This window comes from Oncorhynchus nerka, linkage group LG24 (genome assembly GCF_034236695.1).
Source record: "Oncorhynchus nerka isolate Pitt River linkage group LG24, Oner_Uvic_2.0, whole genome shotgun sequence".
In the NCBI taxonomy this organism is placed as follows: Eukaryota; Metazoa; Chordata; class Actinopteri; order Salmoniformes; family Salmonidae; genus Oncorhynchus; species Oncorhynchus nerka.
In genome coordinates this window covers 79,479,327-79,505,231 of record NC_088419.1, presented here as the reverse complement: position 1 = coordinate 79,505,231, position 25,905 = coordinate 79,479,327, and the positions used below count along the sequence as shown (strand labels likewise).

General features: G+C 46.4%; 1 protein-coding gene across 1 annotated transcript in view; it reads left to right on the top strand.

The window, feature by feature from the left end:
* Window positions 1-4,686: 4,686 nt before the first annotated feature.
* adcyap1r1b (adenylate cyclase activating polypeptide 1b (pituitary) receptor type I) overlaps window positions 4,687-25,905 on the top strand; it is a 117,615-nt gene continuing 96,396 nt past the window's right edge. The window contains exons 1-2 of the mRNA XM_065009187.1: window positions 4,687-5,059; window positions 19,794-19,958. Coding sequence (XP_064865259.1) covers window positions 19,902-19,958 — 57 coding nt within the window. The 5' untranslated portion in view covers window positions 4,687-5,059; window positions 19,794-19,901. The remainder of the gene's footprint in view (window positions 5,060-19,793; window positions 19,959-25,905) is intronic.

Here is a 25,905-nt window from a genome sequence, read left to right as displayed (position 1 = left end):
TATATATATATATAAAGCTCTCTCTCTCTCTATATATATATATATATAGCTCTCTCTCTCTATATATATATATATATATATATATAGCTCTCTCTCTCTATATATATATATATATATATATATAGCTCTCTCTCTCTCTATATATATATATATATAGCTCTCTCTATATATATATATATATATAGCTTGCTCTCTCTCTTTCTCTTCTCTCTCTCTCTCTATAGATATATATATACAGTATATCGCTCTCTCTCTCTCTATCTCTCGCTCGCTCTCTCTCTTTCTCTTCTCTCTCTCTTTTGCTCTCTCTCTTCTTTGTCTCTCTCTTCTCTCTCTTTCTATCTCTCTCTTCTCTCTCTCTCCACCTCTCACTCCATCTCCCTGTCCCTCTTCCCATCTCTCTCCATTCGCTCTTTTCCACAGCCTTGCGTTCAGGTAGAACTGTTGCCATGGTGATTTCAATTTGTGTTATTGCCACGGCAGCACAAGGACTCAGTGGTAGAGAGAGAGAGAGTGAGAGATAGATTGAGAGGAATAGAGTGAGAGAGGGGGAGAAAGAAAGAAAGAAAGAAAGAAAGAAAGAAAGAAAGAAAGAAAGAAAGAAAGAAAGAAAAGGGTCCTATTACCTAACATTCACAGGCCGTCCCTGTTAGCATTCAACACCCTGGCATTCACTCTACCGGCTCCCCCCCCCCCCCCCCCCCCCCTCAGCTTCACAAATGAACATTGGCTCTGTTAGGAACGATTAGCACACAATATAGGAGCAGCAGTCCACTTATGAAAGGTGAGAGCAGAAAGCGAGGAATAGAAGAGATGATCTGAGCTGTAACTGTGTGTGTTTTGTTTTAGTCTTGTGGCTATAAGATGAAATGGCTGTTAGGTTAGACGCCTCCCTGATGCTCCTACCGGATACAAGGCAAATATGTCTCTGTCTCTAAATCTACATGTGTGCCTTGGCAGAGTTCAGAGCTCAGAGCCAGTGTTGATACAAGCGTCAGTCTCTTTGTAGATTTAACAGTAACAGTGGGTTGTCTCTCGGATGATTAACAGTGATGTGACTATACTTGCCAAACTGTGAGTGGTAATCACTGTTCTTCCTTCGTCATGAAGCACAGCCCATGTTCCAAGAAGATGTATCAGTGTGCGCAGATGTTTCTAGTGTGTGCGTGCAAGTGCATGGAGTACTAGCATTTGTGCATGCTTTTGTGGGTGCGTCCGTGCATCCGTGTGTCCACAGATGTATGTCCGTATGTGTTAGTGCATTTGTATACTTCATTCAATATGAGCTGTGTATACTGTACGTGAATGAATGTGTTTGGAGTAACATGATATATTTACAACATTTCTCTGAAAGAACATCATTATTTATCTTTCTAGTACATACTGATGTAGTTATGGATGTAGTTGCTTGGCAGTATTGCCTGCCCTGGGGGGCTAAGGCATGATACTGTGATTGACTATGAAACCATTCATGTGTGGAGAGTTTTCTCTTTTTTTTCTTCCTGCCTTCCATATCTCCTCCCCTTTCCTAGCCCCTCCTCTATCCCTCCATCCTCCATCCACCCATCTCCCCAACCCCCATTCACAAACACATCCTGACTCCACTGCCCCCTAGCCCACGTTCCCGACCCTGCATCCATAATTACCCCTACTCTTGCCACCCCTCCACACCCCGAAACATTGAAACAGGTCAGTTGCCATGGTAACACCATACAGCAGTGGCATATCATTTCCCTCCAAAAAGAGGATAAATTAGTGATGATGTCACCTCAGCAGTGGACCTCTAAAAACGGCTGAACACATTTCAATTCAAGTCTCCTGATTGCTGCCTTACATCCACAATCAGGAGGGGATGCACTTAATTTTATCAAGGCAGAATTGTGTAGCTATATGTTCCTGGGTATATGATATGCTATACAGGTCTATACACCAAAAGAAAAATGGTGGTCACGATCACATTAATTTAACCTTTAATCTGGATGAGTGAGTACATGAGTGCATCAGTCAGTGAGGCAAGGAGAGAGGTCGTAGGTCACATGGAGCTCTGTATTGGTGTTTTTATGAGGATGCTGAGCCAGATGATGCCAGTGGAAATCTCCAGTCAGCCTCCAGCCTTCACATCCCAGCCCCCAGAAAGACCACAGCCCCTAGCTTCCACACCCTAGCACCTAGCTCTTACACCCTAGCCCCTAGCTCGTACTGGCTCCTCAGAGAGCAGTGGATCTCTGAGCTGAGCTGCTTGCTTCTGCCTGATCGCTCTCACTCTCTCAAATTCAAAAGGCGTTATTATCATGGAAAGTGTTACCACGTACATTGCCAAAGCGAACGCATAGAACACTATCTATCTATCTATCTATCTATTTATCTATCTCTCTCTCTCTCTCTCTCTCTCTCTCTCTCGCTCTCTCTCTCTCTCTCTCTCTCTCTCTCATCCTCTCTCTCTCTCTCTCTCTCTCTCTCTCTCTCTCTCTCTCTCATCCTTTATCTCTCTCTCCCTCCTCCCTTTCTCTCTTCATGTCAGAGAGGAATCACATTAAAGCATGCTGGAGGTGCCTGAGTCACCGCTTCTACTGTGTGGGAGGCCAGGCCTGAAGACAGCAGGACGGAGAGAGGGAACGAGATAAGGAAAGAGAGAGAGAGAGAGAAAGAGAGAGATATGAATTGAGAGAAAGTGTTGGTATGTGGGTGTGTGTGAGTGAGTAGTTATGTGTGTTATAAGTGTGTTATTGACTACTCCACATTGCTCCCACTTCCCATTTGTAGTTACAGAGAAATCAATCAAGCTCAAAATGGCGGTGAGATACAGAATAACTCTATCGTGATGGATGACTGAGATGAAGCTACAAGTAGTGAGCTTATGGGGAAGACAACCCAAACTGGTATCCTTGAGTGCCTTTATTAATGTTATTACTACTATTATGTTGCTCATACTGGGACTCTCCTCAACCACCTGCTCTCATAACTCTTATCTTTCATATCTGATACCTGTTTTTTCCCAAGCAGACCAGAAGGGAGGGAGGCAGGGAGGCAGTCAGGTAGACCAGCAGGCAGGCAGACCAGGAGGCAGGCAGACCAGGAGGCAGGCAGACCAGGAGGGAGGGAGGCAGGGAGGCAGTCAGGTAGACCAGCAGGCAGGCAGACCAGGAGGGAGGGAGGCAGTCAGGCAGACCAGGAGGGAGGGAGGGAGGGAGGCAGTCAGGTAGACCAGCAGGCAGGCAGACCAGGAGGGAGGGAGACCAGGAGGGAGGGAGGCAGCCAGGCAGACCAGGAGGGAGGGAGGGAGGGAGGCAGTCAGGTAGACCAGCAGGCAGACCAGGAGGCAGGCAGACCAGGAGGGAGGGAGGGAGGGAGGCAGTCAGGCAGACCAGGAGGCAGGCAGACCAGGAGGGAGGGAGGGAGGCAGTCAGGCAGACCAGGAGGCAAGCAGACCAGGAGGGAGGGAGGGAGGGAGGCAGTCAGGCAGACCAGGAGGCAGGCAGACCAGGAGGGAGGGAGGGAGGCAGTCAGGCAGTCAGGCAGACCAGGAGGCAGACAGACCAGGAGGCAGGCAGACCAGGAGGCAGGCAGACCAGGAGGCAGGCAGACCAGGAGACAGGCAGACCAGGAGGCAGGCAGACGGCAGAGGGAGGGAGGAGGAGGGAGGGAGGGAGGGAGGGAGGGAGGGAGGGAGTCAGGCAGACCACGAGGCAGGCAGACCAGGAGTCAGGCAGACCAGGAGGCAGGCAGACCAGGAGGCAGGCCGATGTAGGGATCAGATGTCTTTGCCACCCTGAGAAAGAAAGTAAGAGAGCTCTAGGTTTGTTTTCCTCGTTCCTCTCTTCTCCGGAAGAAGAACAGAATGTTGATGTCAGTCAGGCAGTCAGTCCGAGAGAGAGAGAGCATATTTTTAGATACACTTCTCTAAAGGCCTGCCTGCTTGTCCTCCCCCGTACATGCGTCATCACAATTTAAACTTAAATGATTATTCCAGCGAATGGCCATCGATGGAGATTTACAAAAATGATGTCCAAATATTGTGTGTATGGGATTTTACGAGCAAGTGAGCAGTGTTTGGCTAATCTTCAACGGCTCTGAGGATGAGTCTTATGCAATGGGTTACCGGCTGGGTTGAATTTTGTATCAATATATAAAGACAACGCATTGAAAGACTAATAAAAGGTATTTTTGCTGTGATCAAATTTGTCAATATGTAGAAAGCATTGAAAGCAGCCAAATTAAGTGTAATTTTGATGCTCAACATGTCCAAAATAAATTCAATGTAATGGTGTTCTTTTCCAATTGTTTGTCATTCTTGGGCCTAATGGCAGGTGTCCATCTGTGCCTTTCTATTTTGGCTAGACAGTCAATGGAGATGACAGTATTGTGTTGTTCTTTTACCTCCAATCAACTGACAAAGATGAATTTGAAACATTAGACTATATACAGAGACAAAATATGCAGCATTTATCCAGTGCATGTTGAACCACTCATAACAAAGTGACAACATATCGTTTCGCTGTATAGTTAGTGTGTGTGGATAGTTAGGTTTCACTAACTACGCTCGGCTTGAAACAGCTGTTCTGTGGGGGTGTTAGTGCACGTACAGCATTGTCTCAGTGTTGAGAGAGAGAGAGAGAGAGAGAGAGAGAGAGAGAGACATGCTTGTTGAAATGCGCAGCGCATACTTCATGATCGAGCGACGTGACCACACGCAGTTAACCGCAAGGCAGTGGAATGGCATGATTAAATAACAACAGTCATAATTCCCCGAACCGAGATTCGAGTCACAGACGGAGTCAGATCTGCGTTGAACACAGTATTTTCCAATTATCTTCAATTCTCTAATTTTGCCCCTCTCCCTTTCAACGTGAATACCCTCATAAATGGTGTCGAGTGAGGAGAACCTGCTTAACTGAACTCATAAGTTCCCTGGCCGTCCGACTGCGCCCTGAGGGAGTTGCTTTGCACCAAGAAAGCGCCCGGTGTTGCGGTTCTCCTCCTCTCCCCTTCAACACTAAAAACCAAGAAGGAGATTTCACTCAAGTCGTGCTGTTGTTTTATGGATATCACCGCTGAGATGGTAAGATTTATTATCAACCCGGCCGCTCCTTCTGAAGCAATTCTAGTCTGCCTATTCATCATCATGTAATGGACTACCAATCTCCTCTAAAGTGTTTTGCATAGGCTACGACAAATGCCTGTTTTTCTATTTTGCGGTTACTACGGTGTTTATCTGCACATTTCAGAGAACAGTGTAGATGAGATTGATATTTCTGATGTTATATAACATACAGCCTTATTGATTTCCGTGCCTTGCTTCGCATGTGAACAAGAGCGAATAACGGTATGCAATCTGCACCGCAGCCGGTGTGTGTATCAGTATGATCCGAGCGCGCCTCACCATCGCCTCGCGGGGACCGGGCATCTTGCGGTATGTGTTGAGGGAGAGTTGAGCTTAGAGGGATACTTTACAATCGCTGGTAGGTTGATGTTTGCCCATAGAGAGAAAGAGGAAATATAATGTATAGAAGATAATGCATTTAAGCCGATGGAAATTGACACAACACACACTGCCCTTGTCTTGTGCATCAAGAACACTCCAATGGTGTGGGTAAATTGGGTATTTTCTTCTCCCGTGAATTGAATTATAGGTTAGGCTCAGAATACAGTTATGTATTTCTTTACAGGGCCACTGTCATCTGACAATATATCTCTTTATCAATGGACTCAATGAATTGCCATTTATAAAGCACGTTTTAATAGAGGGGTATTGATTTATGTTTTCCGTCGTAATTGCAAGGCCACACTATGAAAAGCTTCTTCAAGGATCCTTTCTGTTACCGCTTTTTACAGCTATTCTTAATCGCAGCCAATTTTTAGATATAATGCTATTGTTATAAGACAACAATAACATAACATTTTAAGAAAACACAATTGCTGTTTTATACATGTAATAATATATGAATGATATATGTCTGGTTTATAGCTACGTAAACTATAGCTACGTATAACACACCACGCCCACAGCACTATTGTCTCCATATCAATGGTTAATACTGCCCCCCCTCCCAATAATTAGCTTCATTTTTATCTCAAAAATATAACCTTCCAGGATAACACATTTTGCCTAGGCTATAACAAAAGGTCCACAGTGCACCAGGGCTCACAGCAGTCCAGCATAATTGTATGATTGATTATCATGCTAATATGATTTGCTATTGGATTGTTGCTATGCTAATCATTTTCCAACCACAGAAAAACCCAACATGTCTATAATATGGATAGCAAGCGCTATAGATGGTTATTTCTGTGTAAAACTCAAATTCCTGAGATCAATGTTTACATCCTTTCCCTAGTTTCCACACAATACATTAATAAAACATACGGATTCAAACACAAGACCATGGTATAATCCAAGCCTTTTTATACATAATGCAGATACACTCTATAGTCCTGTTCCTGTATATACAGAAAGCCCACACCCTGTAGGAAACAGCTGTGTGACCTTGCAATCTGTCATTGTATCAATGAAATCACTGCTTTCTCTCCTCCCGTCCCTTCTCTCCTGTTTTCTCTCCTCCCTCCCTTCCCTTCTCTCCTGTTTTCTCTCCTCCCTCCCTTCCCTTCTCTCCTGCTTTCTCTCCTCCCTTCCCTTCTCTCCTGCTTTCTCTCCTCCCGTCCCTTCTCTCTTGTTTTCTCTCCTCCCTCCCTTCCCTTCTCTCCTGTTTTCTCTCCTCCCTCCCGTCCCTTCTCTCCTGTTTTCTCTCCTCCCTTCCCTTCTCTCCTATTTTCTCTCCTCCCGTCCCTTCTCTCCTGTTTTCTCTCCTCCCTCCCTTCCCTTCTCTCCGGTTTTCTCTCCTCCCTCCCTTCCCTTCTCTCCTGTTTTCTCTCCTCCCGTCCCTTCTCTCCTGTTTTCTCTCCTCCCTCCCTTCCCTTCTCTCCTGTTTTCTCTCCTCCCGTCCCTTCTCTCCTGTTTTCTCTCCTCCCTCCCTTCCCTTCTCTCCTGTTTTCTCTCCTCACTCCCTTCCCTTCTCTCCTGTTTTCTCTCCTCCCTCCCTTCTCTCCTGTTTTCTCTCCTCCCCCCTTCCCTTCTCTCCTGTTTTCTCTCCTCCCTCCCTTCCCTTCTCTCCTGTTTTCTCTCCTCCCTCCCTTCCCTTCTCTCCTGTTTTCTCTCCTCCCTCCCTTCCCTTCTCTCCTGTTTTCTCTCCTCCCTTCCATTCTCTCCTGTTTTCTCTCCTCCCTCCCTTCCCTTCTCTCCTATTTGCTCTCCTCCCTCCCTTCTCTTCTTTCCTCCCTTCTCTCCTCACTTCCCTTCTCTCCTATTTTCTCTCCTCCCTCCCTTCCTTCCCTTCTCTCCTATTTTCTCTTCTCCCTCCCTTCTCTTCTTTCCTCCCTTATCTCCTCCCTTCCCTTATCTCCTATTTTCTCTCCTCCCTCCCTTCTCTTCTTTCCTCCCTTCTCTCCTCCCTTCCCTTCTCTCCTATTTTCTCTCCTCCCTCCCTTCTCTTCTTTCCTCCCTTCTCTCCTCCCTTCCCTTCTCTCCTGTTTTCTCTCCTCCCTCCCTTCCCTTCTCTCCTGTTTTCTCTCCTCCCTTCCATTCTCTCCTGTTTTCTCTCCTCCCTCCCTTCCCTTCTCTCCTATTTTCTCTCCTCCCTCCCTTCCCTTCTCTCCTATTTGCTCTCCTCCCTCCCTTCTCTTCTTTCCTCCCTTCTCTCCTCACTTCCCTTCTCTCCTATTTTCTCTCCTCCCTCCCTTCCTTCCCTTCTCTCCTATTTTCTCTCCTCCCTCCCTTCCTTCCCTTCTCTCCTATTTTCTCTCCTCCCTCCCTTCTCTTCTTTCCTCCCTATCTCCTCCCTTCCCTTATCTCCTATTTTCTCTCCTCCCTCCCTTCTCTTCTTTCCTCCCTTCTCTCCTCCCTTCCCTTCTCTCCTATTTTCTCTCCTCCCTCCCTTCTCTTCTTTCCTCCCTTCTCTCCTCCCCCTTCCCTTCTCTCCTATTTTCTCTCCTCCCTTCCCTTCTCTCCTATTTTCTCTCCTCCCCCTTCCCTTCTCTCCTATTGTCTCTCCTCCCCCTTCCCTCCTCTCCTATTTTCTCTCCTCCCCCTTCCCTTCTCTCCTGTTTTCTCTCCTCCCCTTCCCTTCTCTCTTATTTTCTCTCCTCCCCCTTCCCTTCTCTCCTGTTTTCTCTCCTCCCCCTTCCATTCTCTCCTGTTTTCTCTCCTCCCTCCCTTCCCTTCTCTCCTATTTTCTCTCCTCCCTCCCTTCTCTTCTTTCCTCCCTTCTCTTCTTTCTTCCCTTCTCTCCTCTTCTGCCAGCTTTCTCTTCTGTCTTCTCCCCTCTGCTATTAGCATCTGTTATACTGTAGAAAACTGGTCAATATACACTAGCAGCTTTATACTATATAGCTTTCCCTTTTTCTCCTGCTCCTGGTAAATATACTGTGTGTGTGTGTGTGTGTGTGTGTGTGTGTGTGTGTGTGTGTGTGTGTGTGTGTGTGTGTGGCTGGAGTCTGTCCTCTGTGGTCGCTGTTCAGATGGTTGGTTCTACAAAGCCTCTGTACCATCAAATTGATTAATCTTAATAACTACCAGCTGATTTGCAAAACAAAGTATATGCAGCAAACCACTGAATATTATGTGCATGCGTAGGCGTACTGAATGTGCAACTAGCTCTCACATTTTCACTTCAGAATTAGGCCGTTTACCCATGTTGCTCCAAACTTCAAATTTCGAAGTGTTTTTGACACCCTTGGTTAACTCCTGCTCATTATTGTTCTGTTTCTCCAAAACATAATTTCGAAGTCACTCTTGAGTGATCTGCCTGAAATGTGTGTGTGTTTAAACGGCAGTGTAGCAGAACCCAGAGCCCAGAGGAGGAGGAAAGGACATTAGGCATGGGACCCAGTTACAGCTCAGCAGCACTACACTAAAGACAAAGTCAAACAGACTGAGCATCTTTATGCTACTTAGTTAAATAAAGGGACTCCGTGTTCTTCATGTTGATGTGGTGCCGCAACCACAATACAAGGAAGTGATGTTTTAATTTGCACTTAGTCCTACAGTATGGTGCTGTATTACGCAGTGCACAATGCACATCCCTCCCCTCGTAGTTTACCATATAGCAGCTAGTCAGTACTGGGACGGGATTCATAAATCATCACAGAGTAGGAGTGTTGATCTAGGATCAGTTTTGACTTTTAGATCACAATCAATACAATTGCATGGACAAGGCAGACCTGATCCTAGATCAGCACTCATACTCTGAGAGGCTTCATGGATACAGGCCCAGAACTCTCCTACCTCTCAGTGATGTTTTCATTTCACCACATACTGTAGAGACAGACAGAGAGCAGCCAGACCACGCCAGGGTCGGAGACACTACTCACTCATCTGAAACTCATCGGTTAATGTAGTGTGACAGTCAGTGAGAGCAGGGAAGAGGGAGAGGGGAAGATAGAGGGATGGAGGGAGGAAGAGGTGTAGAGGAAGTGAGAGGTATGTACTGAGGGGTAGTAGCTGCAGAGGAAGAGGGAGGGAAAGGGGGATGGAGGGAGGTATGGGAAGAGAGAGGGAAAGGGGGATGGAGAGAGGTAGGGGAAAAGACAGGGAAAGGGGGGATGGAGGGAGGTATGGGAAGAGAGAGGGAAAGGGGGATGGAGAGAGGTATGGGAAGAGAGGGGGAAAGGGGGGACAGAGTGAGGTAGGGGAAGAGAGAGGGAAAGGGGGATGGAGGGAGGTAGGGGAGAGAGGGGGAAAGGGGGGACAGAGGGAGGTAGGGGAAGAGAGAGGGAAAGGGGGATGGAGAGAGGTAGGGGAGAGAGGGGGAAAGGGGGACAGAGGGAGGTAGGGGGAAGTGAGGGGGAAAGGGGGGACAGAGGGAGGTAGGGGAAGAGAGAGGGAAAGGGGGGACAGAGGGAGGTAGGGGAAGAGAGGGGGAAAGGGGGACAGAGGGAGGTAGGGGAAGAGAGGGGGAAAGGGGGGACAGAGGGAGGTAGGGGAAGAGAGGGGGAAAGGGGGGACAGAGGGAGGTAGGGGAAGAGAGGGGGAAAGGGGGACAGAGTGAGGTAGGGGAAGAGAGGGGAAAGGGGGACAGAGGGAGGTAGGGGAAGAGAGGGGGAAAGGGGGATGGAGGGAGGTAGGGGAAGTGAGGGGGAAAGGGGGACAGAGTGAGGTAGGGGAAGAGAGAGGGAAAGGGGGATGGAGGGAGGTATGGGAAGAGAGAGGGAAAGGGGGATGGAGGGAGGTATGGGAAGAGAGAGGGAAAGGGGGATGGAGAGAGGTAGGGGAAGAGAGGGGAAAGGGGGACAGAGGGAGGTAGGGGAAGAGAGAGGGAAAGGGGGGATGGAGGGAGGTAGGGGAAGAGAGGGGGAAAGGGGGATGGAGGGAGGTAGGGGAAGAGAGGGGGAAAGGGGGGGTGGAGGGAGGTAGGGGAAGAGAGAGGAGGGTGGAGGTAGGAGGAGGTGTCTGTGAAAAGAGAGGGGGATAACCTTAAAAGGTGTAAGGGCATAGATAGGGGATGGAGGGAGGGAGTGAGGAGGAGGGGAAGAGGGATGTAAGGCAGGAGTAATCTATGATGGAGTACGTATGACACAACTAAAGGAGCAGGGCTGAGTTGTGAGTGTCGACATTGATGTCCTCAGCCGTGAAAGTGCTCTAACGCGACGTGTAACTGTGTAGCCAGCAGGCGCCATGGCGAGACGATAACATGATCTCACGGTATGCACGGCAACAGCCCCGTAAACACACTGTTGCACTGTGACCTCTGAGTTACCTGACCTGAAACACTGAAACATCTGCTTAGTCAGTGCTCTAGGTCTGTGTGATCCACCTCCCTGTACTGATCCAGGATGCTGTGTATAGTAGAGGATCACTATCAGTATTACTAGCAGTCAGTGTCCTGGGAGTAGAGTGTGAACCACTGGGAGGTAGGAGAGGTCAGAAGTGACAAAGCTGCTAGTATAAACTGAGAGAGGTATAATACACTGCTCAAAAAAATAAAGGGAACACTTAAACAACACAATGTAACTCCAAGTCAATCACACTTCTGTTAAATCAAACTGTCCACTTAGGAAGCAACACTGATTGACAATAAATTTCACATGCTGTTGTGCAAATGGAATAGACAACAGGTGGAAATTATAGGCAATTAGCAAGACACCCCCAATAAAGGAGTGGTTCTGCAGGTGGTAACCACAGACCACTTCTCAGTTCCTATGCTTCCTGGCTGATATTTTGGTCACTTTTGAATGCTGGCGGTGCTTTCACTCTAGTGGTAGCATGAGACGGAGTCTACAACCCACACAAGTGGCTCAGATAGTGCAGCTCATCCAGGATGGTACATCAATGCGAGCTGTGGAAAGAAGGTTTGCTGTGTCTGTCAGCGTAGTGTCCAGAGCATGGAGGCGCTACCAGGAGACAGGCCAGTACATCAGGAGACGTGGAGGAGGCCGTAGGAGGGCAACAACCCAGCAGCAGGACCGCTACCTCCGCCTTTTTGCAAGGAGGAGCAGGAGGAGCACTGCCAGAGCCCTGCAAAATGACCTCCAGCAGGCCACAACTGTGCATGTGTCTGCTCAAACGGTCAGAAACAGACTCCATGAGGGTGGTAATGAGGGCCCGACGTCCACAGGTGGGGGTTGTGCTTACAGCCCAACACCGTGCAGGACGTTTGGCATTTGCCAGAGAACACCAAGATTGGCAAATTCGCCACTGGCGCCCTGTGCTCTTCACAGGTGAAAGCAGGTTCACACTGAGCACGTGACAGACGTGACAGAGTCTGGAGATGCCGTGGAGAACGTTCTGCTGCCTGCAACATCCTCCAGCATGACCGGTTTGGCGGTGGGTCAGTCATGGTGTGGGGTGGCATTTCTTTGGGAGGCCGCACAGCCCTCCATGTGCTCACCAGAGGTAGCCTGACTGCCATTAGGTACCGAGATGAGATCCTCAGACCCCTTGTGAGACCATATGCTGGTGCGGTTGGCCCTGGGTTCCTCCTAATGCAAGACAATGCTAGACCTCATGTGGCTGGAGTGTGTCAGCAGTTCCTGCAAGAGGAAGGCATTGATGCTATGGACTGGCCCGCCCGTTCCCCAGACCTGAATCCAATTTAGCACATCTGGGACATCATGTCTCGCTCCATCCACCAACGCCACGTTGCACCACAGACTGTCCAGGAGTTGGCGGATGCTTTAGTCCAGGTGTGGGAGGAGATCCCTCAGGAGAACATCCGCCACCTCATCAGTAGCATGCCCAGGCGTTGTAGGGAGGTCATACAGGCACGTGGAGGCCACACACACTACTGAGCCTCATTTTGACTTGTTTTAAGGACATTACATCAAAGTTGGATCAGCCTGTAGTGTGGTTTTCCACTCGAAATCCAGACCTCCATGGGTTGATAAATTTGATTTCCATTGATAATTTTTGTGTGATTTTGTTGTCAGCACATTCAACTATGTAAAGAAAAAAGTATTTAATAAGAATATTTCATTCATTCAGATCTAGGATGTGTTATTTTAGTGTTCCCTTTATTTTTTGAGCAATGTATATCAACAGCACCATACAGATACAGATGCTAGAATGCTGCACTCACCTCTCTCAAGGGAGGACGGACATATCAGGACTGTTACTTACATATTCTGTTCTTAGATAGAAACTAGGGCTTGGTAACATAAAAATCATATCATGCTATTTTTCTACATTCTGATGGTATTTTATTAGAGGTCGACCGATTATGATTTTTCAACGCCGATACCGATTATTGGAGGACCAAAAAAAGCCGATACCAATTAATCTGACGGTTTTTAAATATATATTTGTAATAATGACAATTACAACAATACTGAATGAACAATGAACACTTTTGACTTAATATAATACATAAATAAAATCAATTTATTCCCAAATAAATTATGAAACATGTTTGGTTTAAATAATGCAAAAACACAGTGTTGGAGAAGAAAGTAAAAGTGTGCCATGTAAAAAAGCTAGCGTTTAAGTTCCTTGCTCAGAACATGAGAACATATGAAAGCTGGTGGTTCCTTTTAACATGAGACTTCAATTTTCCCAGTTAAGAAGTTTTAGGTTGTAGTCATTATAGGAATTATGATGCGTCGACTATTTCTCTCTATACCATTTGTATTTCATATACCTTTGACTATTGGATGTTCTTATAGGCACTTTAGTATTGCAAGCCTAATCTCGGGAGTTCATAGGCTTGAAGTCATAAACAGCGCTTTGCTTCAAGCATTGCTAAGAGCTGCTGGCAAACGCAGTAAAGTGCTGTTTGAATGAATGCTTACTAGCCTGCTGCAGCCTACCACCGCGCAGTCAGACTGCTCTATCAAATATAAAATCATAGACTAAATTATAATAAACACACAGAAATACGAGCCTTAGGTCATTAATATGGTCAAATCCGGAAACTATCATTTCAAAAACAAAACGTTTATTCTTTCAGTGAAATACGGAACCTTCCGTATTTCATCGAACGGGTGGCAACCCTAAGTCTAAATATTGCTGTTACATTGCACAACCTTCAATGTTATGTCATAATTATGTAAAATTCTGGACAATTAATTACGGTCTTTGTTAGGAAGAAATGGTCTTCACACAGTTCGCAACGAGCCAGGCGGCCCAAACTGCTGCATATACCCTGACTCTGCTTGCACTGAACGCAAGAGAAGTGACACAATTTCCCTAGTTAATATTGTCTGCTAACATGCATTTCTTTTAACCTGTTGCTTCTACTCGGGACGCTTGCGTCCCAACTAGAGCTCTGGAAATGCAAATGCATTACGCTAAATGCTAATAGTATTAGTTAAAACTCAAAAGTTCATTAAAATACACATGCCGGGTATCGAATTAAAGCTACACTCGTTGTGAATCCAGGCAACAAGTCAGATTTTTAAAATGCTTTTCGGCGAAAGCATGAGAAGCTATTATCTGATAGCATGCAACACCCCAAAAGACCCACAGGGGACGTAAACAAAATAATTAGCATTTTGGCGTTACACAAACCGCACAATAAAATAGAAAACATTCATTACCTTTCACCATCTTCTTTGTTGGCACTCCTAGATGTCCCATAAACACTATTTGGGTCTTTATTTCGATTAAATCGGTCCATATAAAGCCTAGATATCGTTATATGTAGACTGTGTGATAAACGAAAAAAACATAGTTTCAAAACGTAACGTCATTTTTTTAAATTCAAAAAGTCGACGATAAACTTTCACAAAACACTTCGAAATACGTTTGTAATGCAACTTTAGGTATTAGTAAACGTTAATAAGCGATAAAATTCATCAGGAGGCGATGTAAAGATCATTAGCTGTCTGTCTGGAAAAATGTCCGGCTAGAAACTCAACGAAAATATCCGGTCCTAGACCGGATTAGATACGGTGTCCTGTATGTGTTTGACCAAGAAAAAACTCGAAGGGAAATGACAAGACTCTAGACACCCTGTGGAAGCTGTAGGTACTGCAACCTCAGCCAATTAATTGTGGTTCACGTTTATCAATGGGTTCAAGTAGCGCATGGATATATTTTCCCCATTTTCAGTGATCAGTTTTTCCTGTGCTTTTCGATGTAAATGCCGTTCTGGTAAAGCCACAGCAGTGATTTAACCAGTTTTTTAAACGTCTGAGTGTTTTCTATCCACACAGACTAAGCAAATGCATATACTATATTCCTGGCATGAGTAGCAGGGCGCTGAAATGTTGCGCGATTTTTAACAGAATGTTCAAAAAAGTAGAGGGTCGACTGAAGAGGTTAACTAAATATGCAGATTTAAAAACATACTTCTGTGTATTTATTTTAAGGAATGCATTGATGTTTATGGTTAGGTACATTAGTGCAACGCTTGTTCTTTTTTCGCAAATGTGCTTTTGTTAAATCATCACCCGTTTGACGAAATTGAAGTAGGCTGTGATTCGATGATAAATTAACAGGCACCGTTTTGATTATATGCAACACAGGTAGTTAACCTAGTAATATCATCAATCATGTGTAGTTAATTTGTGATTATGTGAAGACTGATTGTTTTTTGTAAGATAAGTTTAATGCTAGCTAGCAATTTACCATTTTGATGCTGCACTCGCGTAACAGGCAGTCTCCTCGTGGATTGCAATATAATCGGCCATAATCGGCGTCCAAAAAGGCTGATTAGCGATTGTTATGCAAACCTGAAATCGGCCCTAATTAATCGGCCAAGACGATTAATCGGTCGACCTCTATATTTTATGTTTTTGATTAATAAAAGTTCTAAATTTGCTTTATGAGTAGTGCTTTACCCTAGGGTGGCAACAGATATATTCTCAATTATTTCAATGGGTCTTTCTCCATTTGGATTGTTTGATACTGTTGAATTCAACTTCAACCTAAAACAATTTCCTGCATTTCTGCATTTCCTGCACTCATTTGAGATCATTTCCACACTGCCACGATATGGGCAAAAAATCTAGGCCTTATTTTTAACCAAATGTTGCATTTGTGATTTAGATCAAAACACTTGGGTGAACTTTTGGAATCATGGAAATAGAAGGTTGATTATAATTTTATAGTTAGAATATAAATAATAGTGGGCACTTTGAATACAGTGTTGACATGACAACAAATGAAAATTCCATGGATGAGTTATTGTGACAGGTTAGGAACCAAAGTGATGTTCAGTGTTTCCTAGGGGACCCTATAATCTTTGGCTACATTCATGCCTCGCCTATTCCTCTTTGATTTAGAAGATACTGTTGCACAAACAACATGCTGATTTAAGCCTCCACCAGCACTGGTATCAGGCTGTATTAGCTAGCTACGTTTGCTCGGACTAACTACTTTTATTAGCTAGTTAGCAAGCCACTTAACTAGCATTAGTGGCTAACACGATTTAGCTTAACTTGCAAAGAAAACACAAACTAGCTGTTTGCAGATGTAATAAACACAAACTAATATTGTAATTATAGAACACTTGTGAATTTATATTTAGATCAAAGTGGAAACAACATCGTAGTCATCAACATTGACCATGCAGACTGAACGAAAGTCTCTCGTGGTCAAGCAACAACAAATACGCTCCTTGAGTGACAGGGGGTGGCACTAGGTCTGTGTGGAAAGCGGTGTGGAGAGAGAGAGCAGAGAGGGATGACTCAAGTAGCGGAGTTAACTATAAAACATGGACGTTACACACGGCGTATCACATTTAACAAACCAAACATTCAAATATCGTTATAGATGGGAAAGTAAAAACCCAAACCGGTCCGTGGATAAATACTGGTATATAGTAAAATACCGCCCAGCCCTAATAGCAACAACTAAATACCATTAACTTAATTAAAAACCAAATGTGCACCCTTTGAGTTGGGAAATGCTGCTTTAGCCTGTACTATATGCATACAGTTCCCCGGTGACTTATGGGAAAGAAAGACAGAATGGGAGCAAGAAACCAGGGCAGCTTTGATTTTGATGAAGAGTCTTCTGTCTGAACATTCTCTCTTTCTTTCCCCTCCCTTTCTGTTTCTTTCTCAGTCTCCTTCTTACTCTGTCTGTCTGATTCTCTCTATTTCTTTACTTATTTCTCTCTCCACGCTCTTCTCTCTCTCCCTCTCTCTCTCCTTGTTCTCTATCCCCCCCTCTCTCTTTTTCTCTCTCTCTGCTCTCTCGCTCACTCCTTCTTGTTCTCTATCCTCTCTCTCTATATTTCTCTCTCCTTCTTGTTCTTTATCCCTTTCTCTTTCTCTCGCCCGCACTCTCTCTCTCTCTCCCCATTAATAATGAAGAGTGAGATATGTCTGTGTATGTTAATTTCGTTCATAAATCCTATGTCTAAATATAGAGCGGCAGACTTCAGTGACTAACTCAAGGATTGTTCTGGGCATTATCCTGTATTAACACACACTAATACCATTCCTGGAGGAGAGAATATATGAAGGACAGATATCCTCTGAAGTTAAATATATTCCCCATCATTCTCCCAACTGACGTGGAGTCCAGGGTCACATCAAAGAGAGCACAGTGTATACACACACAAAAGCATCTTGCATGGGAACGCAGCTCTTTGCCTGTTTTCAAACCCCCGCCAACATAGTGTGTATGTGTGCGTGTGTATGTGTCCGTTTCTTTGTGTGTGTGTGTGTTTTTTTTTCAGAGCTTCAAATCAAATCAAATGTTATTTGTCACATGCGCCCGAATACAACAGGTGAAATGCTTACAAGCCCTTAACTAACAATGCTTTAAGAAGTTTTAAGAAAAAAATAATAATAATTTGAAAGTAAAAGTAATAAATAATATATACAGGGGGTACCGGTACAGAGTCAATGTGCGGTGGCACCCGTTAGTCGGGGTAATGGAGGTAATATGTACATGTAGGTAGAGTAAAAGTCACTATGCATAGATAATAAACAGAGAGTAGAAGCAGCATAAAAGAGGGGTCTGGGTAGCCCTTTGATGAGCTGTTTTTGACTTGGGGGTAGAAGCTATTTAGAAGCTTCTTGGACCTAGACTTGGATCTCCGGTACCGCATGCCGTGGAGTCTTTGACAATTTTTAGGGCCTTCCTCTGATATCGCCTGGTATAGAGGTCCTGGATGGCAGGAAGCTTTGCCCCAGTGATGTACTGGGCCGTACGGACTACACTCTGTAGTGCCTTGCGGTCAGAGGCAGAGCAGTTGCCATACCATAGGATCTGAGGACCTATGCCAAATCTTTTCAAGTCTCCTGAGGGGGAATAGGCATTGTTGTGCCCTGTTCACGACTGTCTTAGTGTGTTTGGACCATGCTAGTTTGTTGGTGATGTGGACACACCATTTAACTTGAAGCTCTCAACCTGTTCCACTGCAGCCTTTTCCTGTGGTCCACAATCATCTCCTTTGTCTTGATCACGTTGAGGGAGAGGTTGTTGTCCTGACACCATATGGCCAGGTCTCTGACCTCCTCCCTATAGGCTATCTCATCATTGTTGGTGATCAGGCCTACATGTTGTGTTATCGGCAAACTTGATGATGGTGTTGGAGTCATACCTGGCCATGCAGTCATGAGTGAATAGGGAGTACAGGATGGGCCTGAGCACGCACCCCTGAGGGGGCCCCATGTTGAGGATCAGCGTGGCGGATGTGTTGTTACCTACCCTTACCACTTGGGGGCGGCCCGTCAGGAAGTGCAGGATCCAGTTGCAGAGGGAGGTGTTTAGTCCCAGGGTCCTTAGCTTAGTGATGAGCTTTGACAGGCACTATGGTGTTGAACGCAAAGCTGTAGTCAATGAATAACATTCTCACATAGGCGTTCCTTTTGTCCAGGTTGGAAAAGGCAGTGTTGAGTGCAATAGAGACTGCATCATCTGTGGATCTGTTGGGGCGGTATGGAAATTGGAGTGGGTCTAGGGTTTCGGGGATAATGATGTTGATGTGATCCATGACCATCCTTTCAAAGCACTTCATGGCTACAGACATGAGTGCTAGGGGTCAGTAGTAATGTTGGCAGGTTACCTTAGTGTTCTTGGACAAAGGGACTATGGTGGACTGCTTGAAACATGTTGGTATTACCGACTCAGTCATGGACAGGTTGAAAATGTCAGTGAAGACACTTGCCAGTTGGTCAGAGCATTCTCGGAGTACACGTCCTGGTAATCCGTCTGGCCCTGCGGGCTTGTGAATGTTGACCTGTTTAAAGGTCTTGCCTCGAAGCGAGCATAGAAGTAATTTAGCTCGTCTGGTAGGCTCGTGTCACTGGGCAGCTCTCGGCTGTGTTTCCCTTTGTAGTCTGTAATAGTTTTCAAGCTCTGCCACATCCGTCGAGCGTAGGAGCCGGTGTAGTACGATTCAATCTTAGTCCTGTATTGGCGCTTTGCCTGTTTGATGGTTCGTCAGAGGGCATAGCGGGATTTCTTTTAAGCTTCCATCTTAGAGTTCTCTCTCTGTGAATATGTGAAGCGAATCATATCTCTCTCTCCCTATCTCCCCCTCTATGAGTATTTTCACTCTACCTCTGAGATAAATCTTCACCTTGCCCACTCGCGGTCTTTATGAGGGTATAAGAAGTGATATGTGTGAAAAAAGGAAGCTATTTGAGGGGAGAAGGTTTGAGGGGAGAAGGAAGGCTGGACTGTATAAGAAAGGCTGAGAGGAAAAGCTGTGCTGTGTTTGAGAAAGTGGAAAGCTATTGATCCTCCTCCTCTCTTCAATACCCATTATGTCTGCTGTTCCTGCCTCTCTTCCTTTAGCCAATCAGAGACTGTTACATAACAGGGCCTGTGGTTCCAGAGGTACTCTAGAGAGAAGAAAGGAGAGGGTGTGAGTCTGTGTGTAAAGAAGTGTGTGTGCCTCTATGTGTCTTATGTCCGTAGCACGTGCACACACACACACACACACACACACACACACACACACACACACACACACACCTTTTGTTATTGAGTGAGATACCATCAGTGTCTTTATGGTTTGATGTTCTCATTCCTTGGAACTGAATCAATGGTGATTGTGCTTGAGGAGTCACCATGTAAACGTGTGTGTAATGCAATACAGTAGTATAGTGGCTTACATACTGTACCTCTGTGGCAGATTTGGGTTGTGGTGAATGGAGATTCATGTTGTGACTTGTATTTCTAATCAGCAGTGTAGCATGTGTGTTTTTGTGTTTACTGTCCTGTGTTACCCCACAGTCAAACAGATATCTAGATAGAAAAGTATAGGTCTGTGGTGTGTGTTTCTGCTCTAAATGTACTACTGAACACTGAGAAATAACATTTACATCACACATTTCCTACTTTATTCTTTAGACGTGTATAAACAGTAGTCTAACATCTCCTGTTTCTCTGTGTCTATTTCCAGATCCCAAGGTGAGGCCAGAAAGCTGACCAGCATCCTTGTCTGTCTGTGCATCCTCAAGAGCTCACCTCCACATCTGATTGGACAATTGGAGCCCCTGAGGAAAACAAAATGTCTGCCGCTATGAGCGCCCCCCTCCTGGCCCTCCTCCTCCTCCTGCTGCCCTTGGTAAGCTGTTGGCCTGGCCAGACATTATTTATGGCTAGCAAAGCCACGGGGAGATGAACTGTTGCAATGTCACTTACAGTTGCTGTGTGTTAGTGATTGAATGACAAAAGGGGTTTTAGCTCAATTCAAGAGAGGGACTTATTTTTAAAGTCTTTATTTTAATTTATTTTTGTAGGTTAATTAATATGCAATCGTCAATAATACATGGATTGTTAAAACGTTTGGCTCTGGGGAAAATGGAGGCAAGGAAATGACAGAGCGATATAGAGAGAGAGCAAGAGCAATAGAGATACATTTTCAGAGAAGACAGAGAGAGAAAGCATGAGGGAGAGAGAGAGATAGAGATGGGCAGAGAAGACACAGAGAAAGCGATAGTGTGAGAGAGAGAGGGAGAGAGAGAGAGAGAGGGAGAGAGAGAGAGAGAAAGAAAGCATGAGGGAGAGAGAGAGATAGAGATGGGCAGAGAAGACAGAGAAAGCGACAGTGTGAGAGAGAGGGAGAGAGAGAGAGAGAGAGAGAGAGAGAGAGAGAGAGAGAGAGAGAGAAAGAGAGCGAGAGAGAGAGCTGGACAGAGAAGACAGAGAGAAAGCGACAGTGTGAGAGAGAGGGAGAGAGAGAGAGAGAGAAAGAGAGCGAGAGAGAGAGCTGGACAGAGAAGACACAGAGAGAGCGAGAGTGTGAGAGAGTTAGAGAGAGCGAGAGATGGAGATTGGCAGAGAAAACAGAGAGAAAGCGAGAGTGTGAGAGAGAGAGATGGGCAGGTAAGACACACACAGAGAGAGCGCGAGAGAGATTGTTGAAAGAGGGAGAGTGGAGCGAGACATTAATGTGAAAGCATTCAGCCCGTCCTTGTTTGTTTAACAGTGGGGATGGTTGATGGTTGGCTACAGAAGAGATGTTAAACATGTCATAACGCAGGTAAAGTTTCCATGGACGTTTGTTTAGCTGAGTGGATTTACTGTTTGTTATTTCAACCTCACAATGTCACTGTGGCAATTTTATACGTGCATACTGTACTTACACAAAGACCGTAGTTATTGTCAGTCTCTTCACCTCTCTGGTCTGGTCTCTGGCACCAGAGAAGACTATGTTTACCCTCAGATTTATGTCAGGATGACCTGTGTACTGGCACTAGTGTAGTGTAGTATTGTGTAGGGTGTCTCATTCTCATATATTCCTCCTCTCCTTTCTCCTCTCCTCCCCCACTCTCCTTTCTCCTCTCCTCTCCTCTCCTCTCCTCTCCTCTCCTCTCCTCTCCTCTCCTCTCCTCTCCTCCCTCACCCCTCTCCTTTCTCCTCTCCTCCCTCACCTCTCTACTTTCTCCTCTCCTCCCTCACCCCTCTCCTTTCTCCTCTCCTCCCCCACTCTCCTTTCTCCTCTCCTCCCTCGCCCCTCTCCTTTCTCCTCTCTCTCTCCTCTCCTCTCCTCTCCTCTCCTCTCCTCTCCTCCCTCACCTCTCTCCTTTCTCCTCTCCTCCCTCACCCCTCTCCTTTCTCCTCTCCTCCCCCACTCTCCTTTCTCCTCTCCTCCCCCACTCCTCTCCTTTCTCCTCTCCTCCCTCGCCCCTCTCCTTTCTCCTCTCCTCTCCTCTCCTCTCCTCTCCTCTCCTCTCCTCTCCTCTCCTCTCCTCTCCTCTCCTCCCTCACCACTCTCCTTTCTCCTCTCCTCCCTCACCCCTCTCCTTTCTCCTCTCCTCCCCCACTCTCCTTTCTCCTCTCCTCTCCTCCCCCACTCCTCTCCTTTCTCCTCTCCTCCCTCACCCCTCTCCTTTCTCCTCTGCTCTCCTTCCCCATCCCTCCTCTCCTCTCCTCCCCCACTCCTCTCCTTTCTCCTCTCCTCCCTCACCTCTCTCCTTTCTCCTCTCCTCCCTCACCCCTCACCCCTCTCCTTTCTCCTCTCCTCCCCCACTCTCCTTTCTCCCTCTCCTCTCCTCCCCCACTCCTCTCCTTTCTCCTCTCCTCCCTCACCCCTCTCCTTTCTCCTCTCCTCTCCTCCCCCATCCCTCTCCTCTCCTCTCCTCTCCTCTCCTCCCTCACCTCTCTCCCTTCTACTCTCCTCCCTCACCCCTCACCCCTCTCCTTTCTCCTCTTCTCTCCTCCCCCACTCTCCTTTCTCCTCTCCTCCCCCACTCCTCTCCTTTCTCCTCTCCTCCCCCACCCCTCTCCTTTCTCCTCTCCTCCCCCATCCATCTCCTCTCCTCTCCTCCCTCACTCCTCTCCTTTCTCCTCTCCTCCCTCACCTCTCTCCTTTCTCCTCTCCTCCCTCACCCCTCACCCCTCTCCTCTCCTCCCCCACTCCCCTTTCTCCTCTCCTCTCCTCCCCCACGCCTCTCCTTTCTCCCTCTCCTCCCTCACCCCCTCCTTTCTCCTCTCCTCTCCTCCCCCATCCCTCTCCTCTCCTCTCCTCTCCTCCCTCACCTCTCTCCTTTCTAATCTCCTCCCTCACCCCTCTCCTTTCTCCTCTCCTCCCCCACTCTCCTTTCTCCTCTCCTCCCCCCTATCTCCTTTCTCCTTTCCTCCCCCACTCCTCTCCTTTCTCCTCTCCTCCCCCACCCCTCTCCTTTCTCCTCTCCTCTCCTCCCCATCCAACTCCTCTCCTCTCCTCTCCACTCCTCTCCTCTCCTCCCTCACCCCTCTCCTTTCTCCTCTCCTCCCTCACCCCTCATCCCTCTCCTTTCTCCTCTCCTCCCTCACCCCTCTCCTTTCTACTCTCCTCTCCTCCCCCATCCCTCTCCTCTCCTCTCCTCCCTCACCCCTCTCCTTTCTCCTCTCCTCTCCTCTCCTCCCCCACTCCTCTCCTTTCTCCTCCCCTCCCTCACCTCTCTCCTTTCTCCTCCCCTCTCCTCCCCCATCCCTCTCCTCTCCTCTCCTCTCCTCTCTCCTCTCCTCTCCTCTCCTCCCTCACCTCTCTCCCTTCTACTCTCCTCCCTCACCCCTCTCCTTTCTCCTCTTCTCTCCTCCCCCACTCTCCTTTCTCCTCTCCTCCCCACTCCTCTCCTTTCTCCCTCTCCTCCCCCACCCCTCTCCTTTCTCCTCTCCTCTCCTCCCTCACCCCTCTCCTTTCTCCTCCCCTCTCCTCCCCCACTCCTCTCCTTTCTCCTCTCTTCCCTCACCTCTCTCCTTTCTCCTCTCCTCCCTCACCCCTCTCCTTTCTCCCTCTCCTCCCCCACTCTCCTTTCTCCTCTCCTCTCCTCCCCCACTCCTCTCCTTTCTCCTCTCCTCCCTCACCCCCTCCTTTCTCCTCTCCTCTCCTCCCCCATCCCTCTCCTCTCCTCTTCTCCCTCACCTCTCTCCTTTCTACTCTCCTCCCCTCACCCCTCACCCCTCTCCTTTCTCCTCTCCTCCCCCACTCTCCTTTCTCCTCTCCTCCCCCACTCCTCTCCTTTCTCCTCTCCTCCCCCACCCCTCTCCTTTCTCCTCTCCTCTCCTCCCCATCCATCTCCTCTCCTCTCCTTTCCCCTCTCCTCCCTCACCCCTCACCCCTCTCCTCCCTCACCCCTCTCCTCTCCTCTCCTCTCTGCCTGGTATGTTCCTTGTTCTTCATGATGCTCTCTGCGCTTTTAACGGACCTCTGAGACTATCACAGTGCAGGTGCATTTATACGGAGACTTGATTACACACAGGTGGATTGTATTTATCATCAGTAGTTATTTAGGTCAACATTGGATCATTCAGAGATCCTCACTGAACTTCTGGAGAGAGTTTGCTGCACTGAAAGTAAAGGGGCTGAATAATTTTGCACGCCCAAAGTTTGAAATATCCAATAAATGTCGTTCCACTTCATGATTGTGTCCCACTTGTTGTTGATTCTTCACAAAAAAATACAGTTTTATATCTTTATGTTTGAAGCCTGAAATGAGGCAAAAGGTCACAAAAGTTCAAGGGGGCCGAATACTTTCGCAAGGCACTGTACAAATGGGGTGATTCAGAGATGGAGAGATGGGGAGAGATGAGGAAAGAGTGGGATGAATGGAGTGATGAGGTGAATCAGAGAGAGAGAGAGAGAGAGAGAGAGAGAGGGAGAGATGAGGAAAGAGTGGGATGAATGGAGTGATGAGGTGAATCAGAGAGATGGAGAGAGAGGGAGAGATGAGGAAAGAGAGTGGGATGAATGGAGTGATGAGGTGAATCAGAGAGATAGAGAGAGAGGGAGAGATGAGGAAAGAGTGGGATGAATGGAGTGATGAGGTGAATCAGAGAGATGGAGAGAGAGGGAGAGATGAGGAAAGAGAGTGGGATGAATGGAGTGATGAGGTGAATCAGAGAGATAGAGAGAGAGGGAGAGATGAGGAAAGAGTGGGATGAATGGAGTGATGAGGTGAATCAGAAAGATGGAGAGAGAGGGAGAGATGAGGAAAGAGTGGGATGAATGGAGTGATGAGGTGAATCAGAGAGTCTGTTTATAATGCAAATCAGGCCTCTAATCCTGCCTGGGTTACAGAGTCGGAGGATGACATGGCCCTCATCAATAAACATGAATAACTCATGTTTATGAAGCATAAGTCATATAACAAAGGCCACACACATTCGCGCACATGCATCCACTCTCTCTTGCTTTCGCTCTCCTGTCGTGTGGTGCTTTCCTCTCATCCTCTGTCTCCACTCCAATACGCTCTGCCTGACTACCTGCTGCTTAGCAACACCATACTAATTAGCACCGATGATACATCTCCACTAAAGTGTATTCTGTCAGTGTTTCTGTGTATACTGTGTATAATGTGAGCCAGTTTCACACAGCAGGAGAATGATCCTTCAGGATCAGGAAATGTGAATTGTTATGTGGATTATAATTAATGAACAATTTTTTAGGGGTTGATACTGGGCTCCTTGGTGGTGCAGCACTCTAAGGCACTGCATCTCAGTGCTAGAGGCATCACTGCAAACCCTGGTTTAATTCCAGGCTGTATCACAACCGGCCATGATTGGGAGTCTCATAGGGTGGAGCACAGCATCGTCCAGGTTAGGGTTTGGCCAGGGTAGGCCGTCATTGTAAATAAGAATTTGTTCTTAACTGACTTGCCTAGTTAAATAAATAAAAATACATTTTTCGGTAGGACAAATCAAGTCTGAAATATTAAAATGGAAATTACAATCTTTTTAGAAGCCTTTTTAAACCTTGAATAGATTACACGTTTGCATGTCCTGCTGCGCATGACAATTCCTACAATAACAAGATGATCAAATGAAGATGCGCCGCCTGTATGGACTGGCGTGATAATACAATGTGTGCGGACACAGCCATGGTCTAATAGTGTCGTGATAATACAGTGAAACGCTACGCCAATACGCTACATAAGGATGATGATGAGATCGAGTCCTGATCCAGGCCAATTAGCCGATGATGAGCTTATCAAACCATGCAGTGGGAGGGCGGCACACTTTCTGGATCAGTTAAGGTTGATCTGGGATCGTTTAAATCACCCTGACAAAGCCAGGCGCGAGAGGACACAGTGCAAGAGACCACACACACAGGCAGATATGTGACCGACCACCTCAATTCAGTCTAAAGGAGCAAAATTGGATATTAAATCATATATATATACATTGGATGAAAGTAGAGACTCAGAGCTATAAATTGGTATATCATACACTGCAGTAGAGGAACAATGGGAAAGTAATTCTGCTTTGAAAGTTGATAAACTTGTAACTAGGGTTGCACATTTTGGGGAATACACGGAGGTGGAAACTTTCCTTGGGAATTAACGTGAATATACGGGAATTAACGTGAATATATGGGAATTAAAGGAAATATATTCAAATTAATATTAATACCATTTAAATGTAGATGTTTTTTGTATTGGATATATTTACCATATAATATGGAGACAGAAACATAAACCTTTTACCTCGTCATAAGTAGACATAATTGCAAATGATTAAATCCTTCCAATATAAATAAAAAAAACTATTTAGTTACGAATTGAACTTTAATTAAATGAGTTGACTCT